The sequence below is a fragment of the Phyllostomus hastatus genome, unplaced genomic scaffold (genome assembly GCF_019186645.2).
Source record: "Phyllostomus hastatus isolate PE091 unplaced genomic scaffold, TTU_PhHast_1.1 phas_contig_34, whole genome shotgun sequence".
Lineage (NCBI taxonomy): Eukaryota > Metazoa > Chordata > Mammalia > Chiroptera > Phyllostomidae > Phyllostomus > Phyllostomus hastatus.
In genome coordinates this window covers 30,680,268-30,706,882 of record NW_025333857.1, presented here as the reverse complement: position 1 = coordinate 30,706,882, position 26,615 = coordinate 30,680,268, and the positions used below count along the sequence as shown (strand labels likewise).

The window sequence follows — 26,615 nt, the reverse complement described above, 5'->3', positions numbered from 1 at the left end:
CTTGCTTTTAGAAGTACTACTGCTCCATACCTCCCAACTATCTATCTATCTTCTTCACTGGGAATCAGCAGTATGTGGAAGAAAGATAAATTATTGGTATACAATAGCTATATGACAATAATTTATAAATGCTGTATGTACAGATTATACCATAATCAGCACTCTCCAAAAAGTAAAATTTTAGAACAAAAAAATGTAGTTTTTTTACTTCTGGCAAGATGGAGGCATAGGTGAAGGCACCATACCTCCACACATAACCAAGATTAGAACAAAAACAATTGAGAGGCAGAATAACACCCAGAACTGACAGAGAATTTATCTGAATGGAAGTCGGACAGCCAAGAAGTTGAAGTAGACCCGTTCATCCAGACCGGAGAGGAGCAGCCGGGCGCGGGTCATGGCGCGCAGAGACCATGGAGAACTGGGCGCATAAGGCAACCGGGAGCACATAAGGCATCTGGGGCGCGCAAGATCGCAGCGGGTGGACCCTGAGTACGCAAGCAGCAGCTGGCAGACCCAGTGAGGTGGCAATTGTGGACCAGGGCACAGTGCGCAACCCAGGATTCCAGGGAAGAGACTGAGGTCCCAGGAGAACGGAGCTGCCACCATTGTTCCCTCCCGCCTCCGCCCCTATATACAATGTCACAATCTAGCAACTGAGGTGCCCAGCCCTTGTGAACACCTAAGGCTCCGCCGCTCACCATAACAGGAGCCACCAGACCAAAAAAAAAAAAAAAAAAGAGAGAGAGAGGGAAAGAGAGAGAGAGACATGTCTCAAACAGAAGAACAGATCAATGCCCCAAGACTCATCCTTTTGAGTGACTAAGAGATAGCCAATCTATCAGATGCACAGTTCAAAGCACTGGTGATCAGGAAGCTCACAGAATTGGTTGATTTGGGGCGCAAATTACATGAAAAAATGCTGGTTACCATAAAAGAGATGAAGGAAGATGCATAGAGAACCAATAGGATGGGAAGGAAACTGGGACTCAAAACAATAGAGTGGACCAGAAGGAAGAAAAAAACAACCAAACAGGGAAGAATGGAGAAATAATTTAAAAAAATGAGGAGAAGCTTAGGAACCTCCAGGACATCTTTAAATGTTCCAACATCCAAATTATAGGGGTACCAGAAGGGGAAGAGGAAAAGCAACAGACTGAACAAGTATTTGAACAAATAATAAAGGAGAACTTCCCCATTCTAGCAAAGGAAATAGACTTCCAGGAAGTCCAGGAAGCTCAGAGAGTCCCAAAGAAGTTGGACCCAAGAAGAAACACACCGAGGCACATCATGATTACATTAGCCAAGGTAAAAATGAAGGAGAGAATCCTAGAAGCAGCAAGAAATAAGGGGACAGTAACCTACAAAGGAGTTCCTATCAGACTGTCAGCTGATTTCTCAAAAGAGACCTTACAGGCAAGAAGCGGCTGGAAAGAAGTATTCCAAGTCATGAAAGGCAAGGACCTACATCCAAGATTGCTCTATCCAGCAAAGCTTTCATTTAGAATGGAAGGGCAGATAAAGTGCTTCTGAGATAAGGTCAAGTTAAAGGAGTTCATCATCACCAAGCCCTTATTTTATGAAATGTTAAAGGGACTTATCTAAGAAAAGAAGATAAAGAAAAAACATGTATAGTAGAAGGACAGCAAACTCACAATTATTAACAACCACACCTAAAGCAAAACCAAAAGAAACTAAGCAAACAATTAGAACAGGAACAGAACCACAGACATGGAGATCACATGGAGGGTTAACAACAGGGGAATGGGAGGAGGAAAGAGGGGGAAAAGGTACAGAGAATAAGTAGCATAGATTGTAGGTTGAAAATAGATAGGGGGAGGGTAAGAATAGTATGGGAAATGTAGAAGCTAAAGAATTTATATAAGTATGACACATGGACATGACTAAAGGGGGGATATGGGTGGGAGAGGGTGTAGAGGGGAGTGAAGAGGGAAAATGGGACAACTGTAATAGCATAGTCAATAAAATATATTTAAAAATGTAGTTTTAAACTTACATTTACAACATAATGACTAATAAAGACCCTTTTTTGATTGTCTTGCTATAAACAACAAAAATTAATAAAATGCTGAAACATCTTCATAAATACACTTAGGAGTTAGCATAAAAAAAGGAAGTCTGGTAAAAAATCCCAGGTAGGAACCCAAGAGTGAAAAATGAGGGCATCTGGCAAACCAGGTAAGCTTGCACACTCATTTTCATGATATAACAGGAGAGGGGTGTTGCAGACACAGCCCAGAGTCACGAAGGTATGCAGTCTAAGAGAAACCACCCTCAAAGGCTATACCCTCAGTGTAAGAGCAAACTAGGTATTCTCCATCACCTCCACCACTACTTCCCACCTGCAGCACAGTAAACTGCCTGTCTTAAACAATAGCTTGAACTGTGAAAAAAGCAAAAAACCTCCCCCAAGAGTTACTAAACAGTTTCAAATAGAGTTGTATCTTGAAGTTACATGACATACCTAAGGAGACTCAAAACCCCTCAAACTGAGAGTTCTGTGTATTGTGATCCCAGATTTAGAGTGTCCAATGGTCTGTGACAGAAGTTAATAAAAATTCCCTCTGTAGGAAATCTACCTTTACCCTCAAAGAATTAACACAGATAAAGTCCAAACATAAAGGAGTATCTCTCTGGGTCAATGGCAAAACACACACACACACACGCACACACACAAAACGAAGCGTCAAGAACAAGAACTAGCAGAGGTAGCAGAAAAGAAGAATCAACAAAAAAAGAGATATAATTACAAAATCCTCTTGACAAAAAGAATTACTATGAAAGAAACCAAGATTAGATTCACAACTGAAGATGATATAAAATTATACTTTGCATGTGCTGAAAAAAATCAATGTAAAATTTTGTATCTTAGCAAATGCAGTTGTCAAGATAAGAGCAAAATAACATCATTTTCAGACAAAAACTAAGTGTTCCACTAGAAGACCCTCATTAAAGGAAATTTTAAAGAATGTCCTCTAGCAGAAGAGATCCCAAAGGGAAGAATACAAATGGAAGAAAGAATGAAAAGGCAAAGTGAAAATATGTGGGGTAATTCTAAACAAACAGTAACAGTATAATAATAGTTATATCTTGAAGGGTTTAAAAATAAGATCGAATTAAAATAACATGTAAGTTCAGAGAAAATGTTATGATTAAAATAACAGTACTTCAAGGTCTTATTCAGTAGGAAGATAAAAATATTTAATTAACATTAGACACTAAAGTGTTTATGTTAAGGGACTTCTGGTCAAGATGGCAGAGTAGGCAAAAGCTGTGCTCACCTTCTCCCAGGACCACATCAAAACTACAGAAAAACCATCATTGATAACCACCTTAAGACTAGCTGAACAAAAGTCCTATAATGAAAGACACAAAGAAGCAGCCACAAAGAGACTAGTAGGAGGGGCAGAGACACAGAGTGGGCAGGCCCCAGACCCATCGTGTGGCAGTTAAATATCAGAAGGGATATCTTGGCTCCAGAGGTCCCCCCCAGAAGAACACACAGGCTCTCAGCTCCACAACCAGGTCCCCAGCCTAGGGCACAAGTGCAGGGAAGGGAAGTCTCTATAACAGCTGGCTGTAAAAACCAGCATGGATTGAACCTGAGTGAGACACAGGTCTGCTGGAGTCCCAGACCTTCCTCCAGAGGAGTCTGTACAAACCGCTTGCTCACAGACTCACCTGCTCTGTGCTCCAGTGCGGAGCAGCAGCTTAAAAAGCAACAGGGACACAAGGGGAGAAACAAAATTGACTCGCTTCAGGGTGACGGCTGCGACTGGAGTCATGGTGGCTTCCCCTTGGGATATAAAGTGTTGATGCCATTATTCTTTTGCTAACCCCTTTCCAACCAGTCAGTTAGGGCTGCCAGGTACAAATCTGTGATCTCCATTAACCCAGTTAACACTATTTTTGCTGCTTGTTGATCCCCCAAGGCCACACCCAAAATCAAGCACTAGCCCGAGACACCTCTAGAAGCTTTTCCACCCAAGCGGCTGGCCTAAGCTAATGCTGTAGATTTCCTAAAACCTCTCAACGTTCTCAAAACTGCAAACAAACAGAAGCTGCATTCAGTGTGCCCTGTACCTCTTGCTAAATACCCTCAAGCCCAGCACAAGCAGCACCTGGTCTCAACTTGCACCTTAATGCCCATCAGGTAGTCCTGAGACTGGAAAAAGCTGCAGCCTGTATTTGCCTGGAATTTAGCTTCAACTAGAAGCAGTTGGCCTCAGCTCACACTGTGGTATCCAACAAAGGGTCCCAAGCACAGCATTAGTGGTAGCCAGCCTTGGTTTGCAGCATAGCCTCTCCCAAAAACCTCCAAGACCATCATGAATGTAAACTAGCCACAGATTACTTTGTAGCTCCCACTAGGTGGACCCAGGCCAGGCACAAAAGACAGCTGACCAAAACCTGCACCAACTAAGAGTTTCTAGAACCAGCAAACCCAGTGGCCAGCTTCACAGCACACTGGAGCACACCCGACCAACTCCACAAACAACACCTTAAGGGTGGATTCAGACGGCACCAGAGCCCTGCCAAATCAACTCCTACTCTGTAGGGTAAGCCCCCACACAACAGCTTGTCTGCTGTAGTTACAGTGAGCCCTCACAGCCAGTCCATATGACGGTCAATCCCATCCACTGATGTGCCAACAGCAATCACGGCTCAGCTACAATATATTGGACGGCACACACAACCCACACAAGTAGCACCCCTCGAGCAACAGGCTCATAAAGAACAGAGAGACTGTGCCACTGGGCCTCACAGGATACCTACAACATAAAACCACTCTGCCAAACCTGGGAGACATAGATCTACCCAATACATACAAACAAAAATAGAGAGTCAGCCAAAATGAGGAGACAAAAACACATCCCTAATGAAAAGAACAGGACAAAACTCCAGAAAAAGAACTAAATGAAATGGAGAAAAGCAATAAACCTGATTTTAAAGGTGCTCAATAAACTTAGGGGGGAGTATAGGTGAGCTCAGTGAAAACCTCAACAAAGATATGGAAATCATTAATACATTAGAGGGAATAAACAGATCAGTTGAAGCAGAGGACAGAATCAGCAATCAGAAAGACAAAGCCTCAGAAAATACCCAATCAGAACAGCAAATGATAAAAGAATTTTAAAAAATGAAGACAGTTTAAATGACATCTGGGGCAACAACAAATGTTAACTGCATTCCCAGCATAGGGGAACCAGAAAGAGGAGAAACAGCTAGGAATTGAAAACCTATTTGAACAAATAATGACAGAAAACTTCCCTAACCTGGCAAAGGAAATAGACATACGAGTCCAGGAAGCACAGTGGGTCCCGGACGAGATGAAAGCAAAGAAGTCCATACCAACACACATCATAAGTAAAATCCAAAATTGAAAACAGAGGGAATTAAAACTATCAAGACAAAAGCAGTTAGTTATGTACAAGCGAGCTCACTTAAGATTATCAGTTGATTTTTTTCAACAGACATTTTGCAGGACAGAGGGGAGTGGCATGAAATATTCAAAGTGCTGAAAAGCAAAGAGCTACAACCAAAATTAAGCCACTCAGCAGGTATCACTGGAATTGAAGGAGAGATAAAGAGCTTCACAGATAAAAAGCAAAAGGAGTTTCTTACCACTAACCCAGTATTACAGGAAATGTTGAAGGGACTTAAGTTAAAAAGATCAAAAATAAGATTAAAAAATATAAGGGAACAATTCTCACTAAAAAAGGCAAACATAGCAAAAGCAGTGGATAAACCAACTATAAAGATACTATAAAGGTTAAAAGGCAAAAGGAGAAATATGTATAATTACAATAGTAAATTAACAGATACACATAAATACACAAAAGAAGTAAAAAATGATGAAAACATAGTTTGAAGGAGGTGAGTACAATTTTTAATGATTTTAGAATATGTTCAAAATTAAGTGATCAACTTAAAAAGATTGCTATAAACACAGCTGGGTATATATAAAGCACATGGAAATGTCAAACCAAAAATCTATAAGAGATATACAAGAAATAAAGAGAAAGAAATCCAAACATGACATTACAGAAAGTCACCAACATATAAGTGAAGAGAACAAGAGAAAAGGATCAGAGAACTACAAAAACAGTTAGAAAAGAATAACTACATACCTTTCAAAATTAGTTTAAATGTAAATAAACTAATGCTCCAATCAAAAACACAGAGTAATTGAATGAGTAAAAAAACAAGACCTGTACATATGCTTCCTTAAAGAGACAGACTTCAGGCAAAAAACACACACAGAATAAAAGTAAAGAAATGAAGGAACTTCTGGTCAAGATGGCGGCATAGGCAAACATGGCTTGCTACTTCCCACAACCATGTCAAAATTGCAACTAAAACATAGAACCACCACCACCACTCAGAACCATCAGAAATCAAGCTGAGTGGAAGACAGACAAGTACAAAATTAAAGACACCACTCATCCAGACTGGTAGGAGGGGCAGAGACATTTAACAGGCTGGTCTCTCATGCATGTGTGGTAGACAGAAACTCAGTGGGTCTATCTTGGGAACAAGGAGTCCCAGACCCACACCAGCCCAAGTCCAGGGTTCCAGTGCTAGGAAGATAACTCCCCACAACTTCTGGCTGCAAAAACCAGTGGGGATTGAGGTGGGGGAAGAAACTTCTGGAGTCCCAAGCAGTTTCTCTTAAAGAACCCACACATGGACTCACCTACTAGACTCACTCCCTCTGAGCTCCAGCATGGGGGTAGCAGCTTGAAAGGCACCACTGGCATACAGGGGGGAGCTGAAATGTCTGGCATCAAGGCTGGCAGAGGCCACTGTTCCTTTTCTAAACCCTCCCACCACAGGGCTGTCAAGCTGGTGCCATAACTGAGACTCAATCAACCTGGCTAACACTGTTTGACTTACCTCGGACATCCCCAAAGACTCTGCCCCACCCAATTTACAGGCCCACCCAAGTGGCTTTTCCATGTGAATGGCTGGTCTTCACTCATGCTTCACAACTTCCTAAATCCTCTCAAACAAGCAATAGCTGGCCTCATTGAGCCCCAGGCCCAGCACTAGCAGCAGCTAGCCTAGATTCACAGCTTCACTTTGCCTGAGAACCTCCAAACCCAGCACAAGGAACAACCAGATTGCTTTATATCTTAGGCAGGGTGGCCCTGGGCAAAACACAGGTCGGGGCTGACCTTGGCCTGCACCACCTGGGAAACACCAGGGCCAGCACACCCAGTGGACAGCTGCAGACCATGTTGAGAACCACCACCTTCCCCCTGAACAGATGATCTTCCACAGAGGGTGGAGGTTGGTCTTTAAGTGGTCACTGCCAACCCCTGTGGCTGACTGGCCCGGGAAATTCCTCCCACTCATCTGCCAACAGCAACCAAGGCTCAAGTACAAGATAAGGGTACTCAGCCCACACGAGGGCACACCTCGAGTACCCAGCTTCTTGAAAAGGGAAGCTGTGCCACTGGGCCTACAGGACACCTACTATGTTAGGTCATGCTACCAAGACATGGAGTCAAAGCAGTTCTACCCAATACACAGAAACAAACACAGGGAGGCAGCCAAAATGAGCAAAGAAACATGGCCCAAATGTAAGAACAGATCAAAACTCCAGAAAAAGAGCTAAACGAAATGGAGATAAACAACCTATCGGATGCAGAGTTCAAAACACTAGTTATAAGAATGCTCAAGAAACTTTGTAAGGCCCTCGACAGAATAAAAAAAGATGCACTCAGAAACAAAGAATACACTAATTGAAATAAAGAATTTATAGTGTAACAAACGTAGAGTGGATAAAGCCAAGAGTCACATCAATGATATGGAACATAAAGATGCAAAACACAACCGATCAGAACAACAAGAAAAAGAACCCGAAAGAGTGAGGATAGTATAAGCAGCTTCTGGGACAACTTCAAGAGGTCCAATATTCATATCATAGGGGTACCAGAAGGAGAAGAGAAAGAGCAAGAAATTGGAAATCTATTTCAAAAAATAATGAAAGAAAATTTTCCTAATTTAGTGAAGGAAATAGACATCCAAGTCCAGGAAGCACAGAGAATTCCAAACAAGATGGATGCAAAGAGGCTCACTCCAAGACACATCATTCTTAAAATGCCAAAAGCTAAAGATACAGAGAAAATCTTAAAAGCAGCAAGAGAAAAGCAGTTAGTTACCTACAGGAAAGTTCCTGTAAGACTTCCAGCTGATTTCTCACAAGCAACTTTTCAGGCTAAAAGGGATTGGCAAGAAATATTCAAAGTCATGAAAAGCAGGAACTACAGTCACAATTGCTCTACCCAGCAAAGATAACATTTAGAATCGAAGGGGAGATAAAGAACCTTCAAGATAAGAAAAAATTAAAGGAGTTCACCATCACCAAACCATGATTATATGAAATGTTAAAGGGACTTACTCAAGAAAAAGAAGATCAAACCCATGAACAATAAAATGGAAAAAATACATACCTATCAATAACTGAATATAAAAAACAAACTAAGCAAACAAGAAGAGCAGAGACAGAACCAAGGATATGGAAACCATTCTGATGACTGCCAGATGGGAGGGGGTACAGGAGAATGGGTGAAGAGGTAAGGAGATTAAGAAGTACAAATAGGTAGTTACAGCATAGCCATGGGGATGTAAACGGAAGTACAGGAAGTGGAGTAGCTAAAGAACTTACACTCATGACCCATGGACATGACCAATGGTGGGGGAATGGCCTGAGGGAGTCGGTGATGCTGGGAGGAGGGGCAGCAAAGGGGAAAAAATTAGGACAACTCTAATAGCATAATCAATAAAATATAATAAAAAAGGAAATGAAAAAGCTGTCTTATGCAAATGTAAATAAAAAATAGTCTGGAGTACCAATACTTTATCAGACAAAACAGACTTTAAAACAAGGCTTGCAGAAGACAAACAAGGGCACTTCATATTGATAAAGGGATCAATCCAAGAACAGGATATAACTCTTGGAAACATCTATACTCCTAATACAGCAATACAGTCATAGTAGGGGACTTGAACACCCTCTTGACCCCAGAGGGTAAGTCTGTCTGGATCACGGAAACAGTGGCCATAAATGACATACTAGATCAGATGGATTTACTTGATATTTTACTCAAAAGCAGCAGACTACACATTCAAGTACGCATGGAAAATTTTCCTGGATAGGTCACATGTTAGGCCCCAAATCAAGTTTCAGTAGATTTAAGAGTGAAATCAAAGCATCTTCTCTGATCACAAAGGTATAAAATTAGAAATCAATTATAAGAAGAAAACTAAAAAGCACAAACACATGGAGGCTAAATTGTGCTAAACAATGAATGGGATTAACAATGAGATTAAGGAAGAAGTCAAAAGATACCTTGAGGCAAATAAAAATTAAAACACAATGACCCAAAATCCATGGAACAGAGCCGCAGCAACTATAAGAGGAAAATTCACACTATACAGCTTACCTCAAGAGAGAAGATACCTCTTAAATAAACACTCTAACCTTATACCTAAAGGAACTAAAAAGAACAAAGCCTAAAGAAATAATATCAGAGCAGAAATAAAGAAAGCAGTTTAAAAAAAAACCCACAATACAAAAGGTCAATGAAATCAAGAGCTAGTTCTTTGAACAAACAAAAACCCTGAACCAGATGGCTTCACAGGTGAATTTTACCAAATAGTCAAAAAGAATGAATACCTATTCATTCTTCTCAAACTATTCCAAAAAATTAAAGAGGAGAGAAAACTCCCAAACTCATTTTACAAGGCCAGCATTACCCTGACACCAAAACACTACAAAAACAGAAAATTGCAGGCCAATATTCCTGATGAACCAAGATGCAAAAGTCCTCAACGAACCAAATTCAGCAATACATTAAAAAGATCATACACCATGATCAATGACCCAATGGGATTTACTCCCTAGATGCAAGGTTGGTTCAATATCTGCATATCAAGTATAATGGGATACACCACATAAATAAAATAAAGAATAAAAATAATTCAAGTGTATCAATAGACGTAGAAAAAAGCATTTGACAAAATTCACATTATTTATGTAAAAACTCCCAGCAAAGTGGGAATAGAGGGAACATACCTTAACATAATAAAGGCCATACATAACTAACACACAGCTAACCTTAGAAGTCAACCCTGTTGACACCTTGATCTTGAACTCTAATCTCCAGATTTGTGAGAAAGTCAATTTCTGTTGTTTGAGCCACTCTGTGAAATAACAGCAGCCCTACCCAACCAATACACTGGATGAATGTTGGATGTGTTGCAATCCAACCACAAGACCTGGCACAAAGCTTATGTATGGCTACATACTCACAGGAGTAAATTCATGCACCAGACACTATCCTCTGAATGTCTTGAATTGGTCATTTGGATGTATCCTGTGAGTGGGAAGGCTGATCCCCACCCTCCCTCATGAGTCTCTTTATCCAGCTCTTCCTGGTGCACTATCTATCACCTATCTTTATCATGAAGCTCAGGGATGGGAGTTGCTCTACATGGCATAAAGGTGGTGGCCAGGACATGAACAATACACCAAGTGGACCTAGTCATGAACAACTATAAGACCTGTGTAACAGGACGGAGGAAGTCTCATGAAGGCAAATTTCTCTCAGGTGTGTCTTGATATCACCAAGCCACAAAGAAGCCATGGAGGATCCAGTGTTGTTGCATTAAACAACAACAACAACAACAACAACAACAACAAAAACAAAACCCCCTGACTTAAAGGACTCTTAGGTGACAAAAAACCCTGTAGCCTTGGTTTCCTCAAATTGGCCCAGATCTTCAGGCTTGACATCATAGGGCCACTCCTTTCTTTCGCTTGGGCTGCTTGGATTTGTGTTTACACAGTTTCTGAGTTTGACTTTTGGGAAGTAGGGGCTATAGTGGAGGCTGAGACATGAGGGGATCAAGACTTTATGTAGGGATGGGTTTCTTCCAGGGCCACCTAGGTGGCCATCACTCATAGTGGGTAAGGTAAGTGCAAACTTCTAGTTAGAAGTGGCCAGACCCAGAGGAGCTCAAAGCATGTCCAAGGCTCCCCTGGCACTGACATCCACAGTGGGGTCCCTCTGAAGGCCGTAGTACCCAATTTCTCTGGCTTGCTGGCTTAGAGTAAGACACATCTAGGCGTGAAATCTTTCCTTGCCACTCACTGATTGAGAGGTCTAGATCAAGTCACTTCAAATCTCAGAGACAACTTCCTCATTTATATAATGAGGATAATGATACTAATCTCACAGGGTAGCTGCATATATTAAGCAAAACAAGTAGGCAAAGCACTTGACATATTTAAAAGGCCTTAAAAATAACAGCAGCTATGATTTCATACATCTTGATTCTACTGAAAGCAATGCAAGAGTTTCTTTTCAAAAAGCATCAAATGTATGTTTTCATTGTTAGTACTTGATCAAACTCTGATGACCTGGCCCTGTGTAAAATTGTATTGGAAAAAAATTGGTCTAATGGTCATTTGCAACTTAGATTATTCTTATAGAATTCTTAACAGAACTGTGCCTTTGCCTCCTGGTATCTGAGAATCTCTGAATCACTCAAGGCAATTGAGCCATACTAGGTCAAGGCAGGGGGGCAATGGCTCATGTTTAAAACAGCTAAAATTGTGCTTTCTTATTTCTCTCCCTTGTTAACGTTTAGACAGACAACATCAGACAAGGCACCCACTAAAGGTCCTAGGGCACTGCAATGACCTCTTAATAAGCCCTGTTGACACTCAGGGTATCAGTATTGAAAGGGATCCATGCATACTAATGTGGGAAATCAGGCACAAGAGGTGAAGGTGATAGGGAACTTGAAAATGAGAAGATTTCAGTTTAAGTAATAGCTAATAAACTTAGTAATCAATGAAGGTAAAAGCTATTGTTCCAGGAACTGAAGACATGACCCACCCTGAGTCCAGGAGGCCAGAAGCAGTTCTATGTTGTGCCTCAGGACTAAAACCAATTCAAGATGGTATCTGACCCACTGCACTCCAGAGTGAGATGACCATTGCCCAAGGCTAGAATACTGCAGTTTTGTTAATCCAATTAACTTTTCCCTGAATTCCAAACCTTTTATCTACATTTTGTTCTCTTTATAAAAAGGGCCATTTTAAATGGAATGTAAGGCAGTCTGTCAGAGTACAAACCTGTTCTCTCCTCAGATTGCCAACCATCTGAATAACACACCCATAAAGATTCAATCCCTGTCTCTGCTTACTGGGCCTGGTAGGTGACAGGCAGCACGAACACCAGCTTTCCCGGTTTCAAAGGCAGCCACCCAAAGCTGTGCAGCCAGTGCCAAGGTATAAAGACTTCAAAGACATCCTCTAAGTTTCTCTGTGTGTGAAAAAATGAAAACAACACACAACAACAAAAACCAGCCCTGCAGGCAGCCAGACTATATTATATTCAAATAAATACAGAAAGTGCCCACAGAATAGAAACAATGTGCTACAAGGACCCTCCACATCCAACCACCTTTCAACAAGACAGACAAAAGGCCACTCTGAAACCAAAAATGGGACTCAAGATTTCCCTTTCCAACTAACAGGAGTGGCTGCCTGCTGCTCCCATACTAATGCTGGCTCTAGGCACACTTTCATCTTCTTCCCTGCTAGATCATTATGGATGAAACTAAACAATAATTAATTATGGTAATAATAATCATCAATATGAAGAGACCTGATCATGAAACTCGGATGCCCTGGGTTTTTCTGGAGTGTCTCCTCCCTTGCTGCAGTAAGTCAAATAAACCTAACTTTCATTTAAAAGAAAAAAGAAACAAAAGTATGTACAGCCCTGGCCAGATGGCTCAATTCCGAGGAGGGCACATACCTAGGTTGCAGGTTCAATCCCCAGTCAGGGCACATACAGGAGGCAATCGATTGATGTTTCTCTCCCTTCCTCTAAAAATCAATAAAGCATATCCTCGATTGAGGATTAAAAAATAATTTTAAAAAATTAAACAATAAAGAAAAATTAAACAAACAAAAAATTCAAACAAATGCCAGAGAGAAGAGGAATATAAAAAGTGGGACAAATAAAAAACACAGAACCAACCCTGACTGGTGTTTAGTTGGTTGGGTGTCCTCCCCCAAAGCTAAAGGTCTCCCGTTTGATTTCTAGTCAGGGCACATGCCTGGGTTGTGGGTTTGGTCCCCATGGGGACATGTTCGAGAGGCAACCAACTGATGTTTTTCTCTCACCCCGATGTTTCTTCCTCCCTATGTCAAAAAATAAATAAATAAAATCTAAAAAAAAAAACCCCCACACAGTAAGACAGTAAAAATAATTCAAACATACAAGTAAATTATAATAAATATAAATGGACTATATGCATTATTAAAGGCTATATTTAAAAACCTGGCTATGCATGTTTAAATAAAATACAAAAGATAAAAGACTGAAATAAATGAAAAAGATAGTAAAAAAATATACTCTCAAAAAAAATGCTCACTACATTAATGGCAAATTAAAAAGATTCCAAGGTAAAAAAGCATTAAAAAGTAAAGTTAGTACATAATAATAAAAGTTCAATTCACTAGGAAGATAGAAAAATTTGAATCTTAGTTGCAGCTAACAATGTTCCAAATATAAAGCAAAAACTGACGGGACAAGGGTTATTTACAAACCTACAGAGAGGATTACTATAATACACTTTTCTCAGAAATTAGGAATCAATCTGACAGTTGATATTAACAAAAATCAGCAAAAATGTAAGATTTAACAATACACTTAGTAAGCTTGAACTAATGGACAGATATGGAAGACTGCCCATTCAACAGCAGACTATTCATTCTTTCAACCAAACAAGTGACAATTGTGAAAGCTCATTACAAAAAGTAAACCTAAACAAATCTCAAAGGATTGGTAATACCATAAAGACCTTGTGTGTGTATATACACATACTATATATTTATATGTATATATTTATATTTTTTAATCACACTACTACCAAAGTGGAAATCAATAGTGAAATATAACAAGAAAATCACTGCATTAAAATTTGAAACAACTTCTAATTATAACCTCAAAAAAATGCATAAAATATTTCAAAAAGATAAACGGAAAAAATATTATGTACCAAAATTTGGGAGATGGAACTAAATACTAACAGGAAAAATTTAACCATAACTATTTATGTTAGAAAAAACAAAACACTAAAAATTAGTACAAGTATTCATTTTAAGAAATAAAAAAACAAGAAAACCAAAAGTTCAAAGGATTAGTAAAATGATAGTAGAAATTAATGAAATAGAAAACTGATATAAAACCAAAACACTTTCAAAAGTTAATACATTGAAAAGGACCAATAAAACTGACAAACCATTCTTTTCAAATCAAGAAAAAAATATATGAATAAAAAAGGGAAATACAACTAGCAAAAACTGAAAAAAAATTTTAGAATAGTAAAATTAATCAATCCCATTACCATTAAATAAATTAAATCAAGTTAAAAATAAAAAAACTCTAGACCCAGATGATTTTACCAGTAAGTTTAAACATTCAAACAAATATCTCACGAACAAAATACAGATATAAAAACCCCAAATAAAGCATAAAAGTAAATCTAGCAATGCATCAAAAGCAAATTATGACCACTGTGCTTAATCTAAGAATGCAAAATTGGGTGAATATTGGGAAATTAATTGAACAGAAGGAAATATTTCCAACCATGTAAATGGCACTTTTCAGAATCATACAACAAATAATCTCATTTTATTCAAGCCAAACTACCACTTTCCTGCTCCTCAGAAGCAAACAATGCCACCTTCGATCTATGCATAAACTATTCCCTCTGCCCAGAATACTCTTAATTCCAGTTCTTCTTATACTTGGCTCATTTTTATCATTCAGTTCTCAGCTCATAAATATTTTCAACAGGCTTCCTAAACATTCAAGAAGAGTAAATAAAAGCACTAGCTCCCCTCAAACCTTGCCAAGGTCAATGATAACTAAATCTTGAGCTCTGTCCTCACTCCCTCACTTTACCTCACCTATCAGCAGTATCAGACACAGATTACTCACTTGTTGGCATTAAAGCTTTACATTCCAGATACATTCTTTTGACTCACTGGCAAAATCTTCCCAGTTTCCTTTCCTAGCCTTTCCTATGTTCAAACTATAAATGCTGCATTGCAATAGGGTTTATAGTTTTACCCATTCAACATTCATCTACTAGGCACCTCAATCGAGGTGGTCTATTTACTCAGTGGTCTATTTACTCAGTGGTCTATTAACCTTTAAAAGCATTTGGTTCTTTTTATTGTTGTTTTATGCCTTAACATTTCTGAAATTGGGGTGCACATTTTAAACTCTCTGCTACAGGAAGCTGCATTTTATAAGTGGTAGCATCTTAATTCAATGATAAATGATTTACTCCAACATGAACTTCTGATCTTACCCCAAAACCTCCTGTAGCAGGTTTCTTGACCTCAGTTAATAGAATCTCCCCATTTAAGGATGCCAGATACTTTACAGTCCTTGATGCCTTTTTCTTCTCACCCTCTATCCAATTTGTGAGCAAATCCCAAATATCTTAATCTCTCTTAGGGTTATTCTATTAGCCACTTAACTGAAATCCAAGCTTTTGCCTCTATTCTCTTACAATCTGTTTTTTAAACAGCAACTAAAATGCCACTCCTTTGCACAAATCCTAGTGGCCTCACATCTTATTGAAAACAAATGTAAAGTCTTTACATTGGCCTACAAGACTCTATGAGCTAGCTGGCTTCTTGATATTTCCAGACCTATCTTTTACTAGTCTCCTGTTCACTGCAATCCAGTCACACTGGGTACCAACGCAGGATCTTAGCATTTGCAGATTCCTCCACCCAAAATGCTATTTTCCCAAGTATCTCCATGCTCACCCCCTTATCTCCTTCAAGTCTTGTCTCAAATACTATTTTCTCACTGAGAACTTTCCTGGTCATCTTACTCAATACTGTAAACACCACTCTGGTACTCCCTATCCTCCTTTCCTGCTTTATTGTTCTACATATACTTATTATCATCATCATCAAACATAGTATATCTGACCTCTTTATTTTTCTGTCCCCCGACCCTCATAACCATGAATTCCATGAAGACAGAATGCTGTATTCCCCAAGGTACAGGCACTCAATAAAGAGTTGAAAAATGATTTCATAAATCCATGCCAGAGTTTATTCTATTCACCATTATACTCAATGAGTACGTGCCTAATTAATGCAGTGTTTATTCAACAGCAATAACAATTTCAGTAACTGCTGATGAACCAGTTTGTGTTTAGCACTCTCAAGGCCATGTGGACCCAAATGGAACCACAATGTAACTATGTTGTTTGTGGAAAGGAAAACCACTGCTTGTGCCAGACTTGCTAACAGAACTCTGGTTAATGGTCATTGGTTAGATTATTAGAGCTAGTAGTTTATCTATTAAGATAACTAAGAAAACAACTGTAATAGTAGAAACTCAAGAGTACTTAACATCTGCAGCCATCCATAACAGAATTTTGAAATTTAAATACTAATTCTCTACCTGCATTTTATATATGTAACTGGCTTAGTATATTTGTTTTAGTTTCAATATCTAAGAAACCACTGTGATTAATCAACAGTCCCAGGGCTAACTCACAAGGATCTTTGGCAATTTTTAAAATTGAGATACAATTCACATCTATTTTCTACCATTTTGAAGTATAAAATTCAATTTTTTTATTGTGGGAAAATATACATAATATTAAATTTATCATTTTCACCATTTTAAGGTAAGAGAATGTATGTAGCAACAAAGGTTTCTAATATATTTACAAGGCTGTGCAAATATCACCACCCTATAATTCCAGAGTTTTTTCATCACGCCCAAAAGGAGCCCATGCCTATTAAGAAGTCACTCCCCATTTCTCTCCTCCCCTCACATCCCAGGAACCACTAATCTATTTTGTCTTTATGGATTTGCCTACTCTGAACATTTTACATAAATGGAATTATAGACTATAGTTGTTGTGTCTAGCTTATTTCAATGAGCATAATATTTTCAAGGTCCACACAAACTAGGATCTATCAAGACCTCACTCCTCTTTATGCTGAATAATATGGATACATCCATAATGGATATTATATGATATATCAAATTTTATTTAATGATGGACTTTTGAGTTGTTTATAATTTTTCACTATTAAAATTAGGAAAAAGCTAATTTTGTGCAAATGAGTAAATCTTTGTTAGAACAGTAACCAGATCAAAGAATATTTCTTTTTTAATTTTTTTTAAGATTTTATTTACTTATTTTTTTTAAAAGATTTTATTTGTTTATTTTTAGAGGGGAAGGGAGGGAGATAGACAGAGAGAGAGAGAGAAACATCAATGTGCGGTTGTTGGGGGTTATGGCCTGCAACCCAGGCATGTACCCTGGCTGGGAATCGAACCTGGGACACTTTGGTTCCCAGTCCGCGCTCAATCCACTGAGCTATGCCAGCCAGGGCAGAATATTTCTATTTAAAATTCTATTTTGGACAATAAATACTGCCAAATATGATATACTGCTTAGGCTCCCACAAACAGTGCATGACAGGATCAACTTCCCTGTACCTTCATATTAATGGATTTTAGATTTAATTTTCCTAAACAGAGGGAAAAAATCATTATTTTGATTTCCTTGATAACTAGTAAACATATAGCCTATTTTCTGTTTAAAAAACATTAACAGGCAATTATTCCAACTCAATATGAGTAATTATACCACCCATTTAAACAGCCACCATTACAACAAATTAAATTCTCATATACATTCAGCTCTGTCCCTATTTTCTCCATTCTGCTGCTCTTTCAGCACCAATACCATGCTATAAATGGCTTTATAGTATACTTTAGCATCTGGTACACAAATATGTTATTCATGATTCTGCTTTTTCAAAATCTCCTCGGGTTTTGTGGCACATTTATTCTTTCAGATGAACTTTAAAATCAACTTGTAAACTTACCTGTTGAGACTCTCATTGGAATTATATCAAATGTATATATTAATTTGGAAATGACTGACATGTTAATATTAAATTTATGTTTCTAGGAACAGAATATGTTTCACCATTTATTTAGGTCTTGGTTTTGCATCCTTCAGTAAAATACTCATGATATTTTAATAAGGTAAGTAAAATCTATTTTCTTTTTACTTCCATGTGTACTTACTACTCATCTCTACATAAATAAAAATTTTTTAAACTATTTTTGAGAAAAAAGATCACTTCTTCATATTCCATAAAATGACAGGATTACCAGATAATCTTTAAGAGCTATTTCAGCTAAAAAAATTCCATGACTTTCTATAAACACTCCCCCTGAAAAAACTTTCTACAAATCACCTAAACCACGTGCATTGTCATCTGTAAAAGATTGAAAGTATATACACCAAGATAGTCAACTGGTTTCATCTTAAATTCTAAGTCAGATTCATAAGAAATGGGTGCCAAGAGTGATAAACTGGTAACATCTAGGCTTGAGGAAAATGAATACCATAATGAATTATCGATCTCTGCCATGAAGGAGGAAATGGAAAATGGTGACACTGGTGCCAAGTACTTGCCATACATGAGATTCACCAAATTATTTACCATGTATTTTGAGAAATACAATTATATCAAGAAGACCTTCACCTTCAACTTTATACACTTCTACATTATTAACATTTTTAACAAGCAAGTATTACTTTCAAAATCAGCACACACAAAAATATCTTCAATTTGTAAAAAAAATACTGCAATTTCATACTGAATATGTAACAGTGTTATATATCTATTGCATTATCTCCTATAAACTTACAATTTCCTTAATAATTTTTCCAAAAGAAAATTCTTACAATTTTGGTTTTAAAGATACATTACAAATTTTTATCTGGATTAAATATTCTTGAAATATTTCCAATATTTATGTCATAATACTACATTATTATTCTTTTCTAAAGTCATCAAGAAAGCATGAACATAAGCTAAGAAATTCTAGGGATAAAAGTAGTTTCAGCACTTTTAACACTTACAATTCAATTTCAACCATGCCTTTGGAACACCCTCTCTTCACAAAAAAGCCAACCTAAGAAATTAAAAAAACAAAAACAAAAACACATAGTGAACTGTGTAATGATATTCTCAGAATAAGAGATTTAGCAGTTGTTATTATTTGTCAGATCAAGATTAACTCAAAAACTACTCTGTATGAAATGCCCCTTTATTGTTTCTACCCCCAAAAAGCAATACTATTTGTTACCATTTCCTGAACTTTTTATATGCCAGATAGCCTTTTACAAAACTCATGACAAAGCCAGAAGTGGTACAGATCGAGGATCTAAACCCAGGTAATCTAGCTCCAGAGCTTGCGTTCTTAGCCACTACACCTAACACACTCTCAGAGAGAAGAGAGACAGTAGGAAAACAAGTTCTACAGAATAGCCATAAAGAGCTATATATCCAATCTCACTAAAGTTATTGGAAACTTCAATGTAGTTGCACAGATTAAATATTAGTAACTTATCCAGTTAATAATTAGGACATAATGTCACCAAGTATATTTTTTAAAAGAGCAATACACAGGGTAAATACAATTTAAGTAAGACTATCTGAGCTAGTTTCCATATGTGTATGAGCATAAGCATGAAAACAGACTCTGAGCATAAAAAAATCAGACTGATCTTAAATCAGGCTATAAGACACCTGGGAAGTAATTATCTTTTTAATAGTGGTAACAGCAGTGATGACAATTATACACACAACTAACATTTATTAAGTGTTACTATATCCTGCTTTGCTAAGCTCTTTATATATAATTTTTCTGATTTAATACTCATAAGCTACCGTATGAGATATGTGTTATATCCATTTAATAAATGATGACACCAAGTCCCAGAAAGATGGAAAAGTCAATTCTTGTAACTTGAAAGTAATAGATAAGTTACATGATCTTGAGAAAAGCAAAAATTTAACCAATTTCAGTTTCTTCATAAATAGAAAAGACAACGGCATTTTTGTAGGAGTGTCATCTGTATTAGCTTGCAGCAATCAAAATACTTGGTACTAAGCAGGAAAAAAAATCAGAAGGCAGTTCTTACTGTAGAGTACATATAGGAATGATACCCAACATGCCAGTGTTAAATTTTTATATTAGCATTTAAACATAAAGACAACATTAAAAATGTTTGCTGAGTAAATGGGAAGTCCCTAAATAGTCGTACATCTCTGGATACCCAAAGTCTGCAATTTATCATCTAAGAAAATGCATTGCACAGACTCCTTAAAAACCACTACCACTTAAGGATGAGAAGTGTCTTCATTTGACAAAAATATATGGGAAGGTCGGTGAAAATTGTTACAGCCCAATCTATTTTTACTATACACACCTTGGAGTTCAATCTAGCAAACCATTATGCAGAGATAAGAATTAATAAATAATTTATGACAATTAAAAACTACATAAATATTTATAAAATTCTGCCTTGGTCCTTGGAAGTTATCTACTCCAACCCCCTTATCTTTGAAATAAAGAAAAATGGAAGTCCAGCCAATTAACTAAGGTCAGAAGTCTAATTACTAACAGAGTGGTATATTTTCTACCTCATAAATGCCTCCCATGTAACATTAAAAACACACACATATTTTTAATAGGTTTCTTTATAATCTTAAGCAATCTATGCCTCAATCTTATAGCCCTACATTAAATTTTTGGCCTGGCTAAGAAACTTGTAATATTGTTTTTTTTAATATTGTTTTGATAATACTGCAATATTCACAATAACTTCAGAAAAATGTAAAGAATCATTTCAAGTTTCAAGAATATTTTATAGTAGGGTATCAACTGAACTCTCAAGACTTTCTTTTTAAAACAGGTTTCTATGTGAAATATATACCAAATGGTATATATGTACCTCATGTACTGTTTAAGAAATAAAACCACGTATTGGGTTGGCCAAAAAGTCTATTTAATTTTTTTCTATAAAACAAAAGATTCATTTTTCATTTTCACCAATAACTTTATTGATTTGGATATTTTGAGTATGTCAGCTATCTCCCGTGTAGTTTAATGTTGATTGTTCTCAATCGTGGCTTGATTTAATCAGTGTAAACTTCAACTGGTCTACCCAACCATGGAGCATCATCCAGTGAGAAATCTCCAGCATGAAACTTCAGAAACCACTTCCTTTAAAAGACTTTATTTATTTATTTTTAGAGAGAGAGGGAGAGAGGGAGAAAGAGAGGGAGAAATATCAATGTGTACTTGCCCCTCACATGCCCCCTACTGGGCACCTGGCCAGCAACCCAAGCAAACCGAGAGGTCGCCAGTTTGATTCCAGTCAGGACACATGCCTGGGCTATGGGCCTGGTCCCCAGTCAGGGGCAAGCAAGAGGCAACTGATCCAGGTATTTCTCCCACACTGCTGTTTCTCTTGCTGTCTTTCTCCCTCCCTTCCCCCCTCTCTAAAAGTAAATAAATAAAATCTTTGAAAAATAACCTTTCTAGGTAAATCCCATTTACATCTTCAACTCACCTTAAATTATTTTTTGTTAAAGTGTGAGGATCACACTCAATTTCTTGTTTTCCTGTCTGGACAGCCAACTGTCTCAGTACCATTTATCAATTCCACCCACCCCCCCCCCCAACATCTACAGTGTCACTTCTGTTGTAAATCAAGAGTATACTAATTATGGTTTTATATCTGGGCTTTTAATTCTGTCACATTGCACTGGTCTATTTTATATTTCCACACCAAAAGCGTATATCTTAAATTACTATAATTTCATATTAAGTCTTAATATCTGGTAGGACAAGTTTCCCCATTTTGTTCTATTTCTTTAGCTATATCTAAGCTATTCTTTGGTCTTTTGTTCTTCCATCTAAATTTTAGAACCAGCTTGTAATTTTCTATAAACAGTACTGGGATTCTGACTGGAATGATATTGGATGTGCATGAAGAATGACATTTTTATGTCAGTGATAACAGTGATTCTTTCTATTTAATCAAATATTAAAGTTTGTTAATAAAATTTTATAATTTCTGCATATAGTCCATACATGTCTTGTTTACTTACTGCTCTGTAACTTGTACTTTTGTTGCTATTGTAAATGATACCTTTTATTATATTTTTCTGTTCACTGTTAGTGTACTTTTGCAATTGACTTTTGCTATATAATCTTGTTTCTAGCAATCCTGAGAAAATTCCATATTAATGCTCAGGAAGCTTATCTAGAGTTTTATGTGTGTGTGGTTTTTACGCAGACACTCATATGACCTGTGAGTGACTTTGCTGTGAGTGACCAGTTTTCTGTTTTTCCAACTTGTATCTTTTGTCAGTCTTCCAGTACAACATTGAATAGCCATGATAGTAGGTGACCTCGGCTTATTCCCGAATTTGCTATGCACTTTCATAGATATCTTTTATAAAATTAAGAAAGATCCCATCAATTCCTAATTTGCTGAGTTTTTAAATCATAAATTACTGTGAATTTAATAATACTTTACCTATTGAGATGATCATGCAGTTCTTTAAAACATAAGTTTTTCTAATGTTCAATCACTCTCCCATGCCTTAAATAAATTCAATTTGATCATGATGTATTATGCATTTTATGTACTAGATTCAGCAGGCTGTTTCTTTTTTCTTTCTTTTTTTTTTAGAATTTTGCTTCTATATTCATGAATGAGACAGGTTTGTAATTTTCTCACTCTTTCTTTGACCAATTTTGGTACCTACAGTCATATTTTCTATGTAAAATTAGTAATTATTGTGGTTGAACTAATCCATAATTATCTAGAGTTCTGAGAAAAATGTTAACACCTGACTTATTTTTTTGTTAGTCAGTTTTGATAATTTATATAGTTGTAGAAACCTATATATTCATTTTTTTAAATTTAAAATTTATTGGCATAAAGTGGTTCATAATATTCTCTTATAATCTTTTTCTAAATTTTACTTACTTATTTATTTTTAGAGAGAGGAAAGGGAGGGAGAGAGGGGAAGAAATATCAATCAGTCGCCTCTTGTAAGTCACTCAACTGGGAACTGAACCTGGGCATGTGCCCTGACCAGGAACTGAACCAGCAACCTTTCACTCTGTGAGACAACGCCCAACCAACTGCGCCACAGCAGTCAGGGCACTTAAAATCCTTTAAAATTTCTGCTGCATTCTGGTAATGTGTCAGTGGTAACCACCAGGGCAGTTCATGAATATTCTGCTTCTCTGTCAAGCCCATGGCAGATTCGTATTTACACATTTTCTTTGATGCAAGATGTGTCCTTTTGTCTTGCTTTGCTGCCATTTGAGTGAAACAAAGATGTATCACTTCTTGTAGGATATGTTACCAGCCAATTCCCTTCCCCAATGTGACAATCATGGAAGTTTGTATTGAAATGACTCCATTAGCCTAAGTGCCTAAGTACCTAAGTCATGACAAAGGATCTACACTAAAATAAGTAGCAAGAGCAAGAATTAATAGTTTGTATTTTCAAACCACTTAAATTTGGGGGTGTTTGGATCACAAGGTAACATACCTTAACTACTACCTTTTTCATTCCTTTATTTTTTGTTCTTTACAACCACCCACATTATCTTTTCAGAAGTTACTGATTTCATTAATCTTTTTGGAAGTAGTTTTTGTTTTGTGGGGCTTAGTATATCATTGTTAACTATTTTCTGCTCCTATTTTTTAATTCCCATTAAGATTTCTTCTTTGACCTGTGTATAACACAGAAGTATATTTTTTATTCCAAACAAATGGAATAAATTTAGTTATTTTTTTGTTATTATTTCTCTCTGTTAAGAGAGAATATGGTAACAATTCTTTGATATTTGCTTTATGCTTCAGTAGATGGTGTTTTTAATGTTCCATTTGTGCTTAAAAAGAATGTGTGCTCTCCAATTGTTGACCACAGTGTTTATAACCTTTCCATTAGTTCAAGCTTAATTGCTGATCTTCTGTACAGAAATACCTCATTTTATTACACTTTGCAGATATTGATTTTTTTAATATACAAATTGAAGTTTTGTGGCTATCTTGCACTTAGTGAGTCTATCAATGCCAAAAAGATGGTGACTCAATGAAAGCTCACATGGTTTGCACTGTTTAGCAATAAAGTATTTTTTAAGGTATGTACATTTTTTTAGACATAATGCTACTGCACACTTACTATATATACTACCTTGTAGTATAAACATAACTTTTTTTTTAAAGATTTTATTTATTTATTTTTAGAGAGGGAAGGGAGGGAGAGAAAGAGAGAGAGAGAAACATCAATGTGCGGTTACTGGGGGGTCATGGCCTGCAACCCAGGCATGTACCCTGACTGGGAATCGAACCTGTGACACTTTGGTTCACAGCCCGTGCTCAATCCACTGAGCTACGCCAGCCAGGGCTAAACACAACTTTTATATATGAACTGGGAAACCAAAAAATTAGTGCGACTTGCATTATTGTGATACTCGCTTTATTGTAGTGGTCTGCAACTAAACTTACAGTATTTCCAAGGTATGCCTGTATTCTTACAAATGTTTTCTCTAATTGATCTATTGATTATTAGACCTCCTACTGTGATTATGCATCGGTAATTTCTCATTAAGAGTTCTGCTGAAAAAAAGAGTTTTACTGATTTTCCTTATGTTTTGCAGCTAGATTATGTGAATTCAAGTTGAGAACTGAACCCTTTAGCAAAAGTACTTTTCTTTAAGTTGTTTGATTCTTTTTCAAATTTACCTAATGTTACTTATTCCTTTGTTACTCTTGCAAAGTTCTTTTATTTCCTTAAACTAAATATTCCTACTTTACACTGACTATTTACAAGCTTTATAGTCTGATTGTATAGTCTGCTATTTTTGTTATCTTTTATTTTTGGTGATTCATTTTGCCCTATGTTTTGAGATTTTTAGTTATGGACTCATGAATTTCTTAGGCTTTTTTATGTCTGAATTCTTTTGAGGACAGAATGAGGCTATTTTCCTTTAGAAGATTTGCATTTACTTCTGCCAATGCCTGGAGATATTACTAACTGAAACCACTCTAAACTAAAATTACCATTTATGATAGTTAGGCCATACAGGTAATATGAATTCGAGGCCCAAATATGTGTTAAGTCTTATGGTTAAGAATTCTTTGGAAGAGTTTCTTTTTTTCCCCATTGTATTCAGAGTTTACAATGAGATAAGTAAGTAACTCCACTGTCCCATTCTGAGATGTTGTTTTCTCTGCTGCATATACTGCTTGGCTTTTTGTTTTATATTCTAGCCCTTTCCCACCACCTTCGGGGCCCCTATCCCATGGAACCAATCCAAAGCCAGGCTTTTAGGTACAAGGTAAGCAAGTGCCCCTGAAAAAACAACTCCAGAGTTGCTTAAGTTTTCAGATCCACACTATTTTGTTTCTGTCATTGGTAAATTTACTTCACCTTTCCACAAGCCCAGCAATACATTAAAAAAAAAAACAAAACCCAACAACATTTTGGACTATCTAAGAACTTAAAGTGTTATATACTCAGAGAATTTCTCTCCATATAGATACAGCCCCAAATACTTCTAGAAATGGGAAGTTCCCCCCACCTTCTCTTCCTTCCAACTTCATTCTTTATATTCAAGCACTACACTTCTGCTACATCAAAGGAACTGAAATGTAGAAATTGATTTCTTACTAAAAGCAAGTCACCACTTTGAAATTTTTAAAAAAGTACTTATGTTAACTTACCTTATCTGCCCGTCCCATGAAAGCAGGTTTGCCCGCTAATCCAAGGCAAATGGCACACACAATGCTGGACTTCCCTGTCCCATTAGCTCCAATAATCATATTCAAATGGGGTCCAGGGCATACTTCACAGATATCGTATGTTCTGAATTATAAAGAAGTAAAATTACTAAGCAGAGAAGAATAACATTTTCTTTACCAAAGCATTTTTCTTGCTTTACATTATCATTATCTACAGGCTAACTAAAATTCCTTTCAGAGCCAGCTCATCTTACAAATTTAATATTATTATAGGTTGTTAATAAACTAGAGGGGAAAAATCCATCAGTGGAAAAAACAAAAGAGCTAATCTAAAGAAAAATATAAACAATTTAACAAAACAGAAAGACTCACAGATACAGGGGAAAAATGGATGATTGACAGACTGAGGGTTGGGTGGTAGGCTGGGTAGAAAAGGTGAAGGGAATAAGAAGTACAATTGGTACAATAGTTATAGAATAGCCATGGGGATGTGAAGTACAGCACAGAGAATATAGTCACTAATACTGTAATAACTATGTATGGTGCCAGGTGGGTACTGGAAATATCAGAGGGAACACTTGGTAAAGTATATGATTGTCTAACCACTATGCTGTACCCCTGAAACTAATGCAAAATAATGAGATGTAATTGAAAAATAAAATAAAAACATTAGAAAAATAAGATTTCAAATGCCTGTTTCAAGAATAAGTCTGTTGAATAAAACAAATTTGATATTATTTATTCCTTTTGAACAATTATAAGACATGAAAAAATATAACAAAGCTACTATACAAATAAAATACATTTTTAAAAATTTTATGTAAGAGAAGCCATAGATCATTTGAAGTCTATAGATTTTTACATTTCATTTGTCTTAA

At 36.9% G+C, this 26,615-nt stretch overlaps 1 protein-coding gene across 2 annotated transcripts in view; it reads right to left on the bottom strand.

Annotated features, from left to right (window-relative positions):
• The window catches only part of SMC5 (structural maintenance of chromosomes 5), an 89,413-nt gene that overhangs the window by 58,431 nt on the left and 4,367 nt on the right, over nt 1–26,615 (bottom strand). For both annotated transcript variants that reach the window (XM_045840176.1, XM_045840177.1), the window contains exons 2-3: nt 25,720–25,861; nt 19,039–19,091 (exon numbers count right to left, since the gene is read on the bottom strand). In XM_045840176.1, the coding sequence (XP_045696132.1) occupies nt 19,039–19,091; nt 25,720–25,861 (195 nt within the window). The remainder of the gene's footprint in view (nt 1–19,038; nt 19,092–25,719; nt 25,862–26,615) is intronic.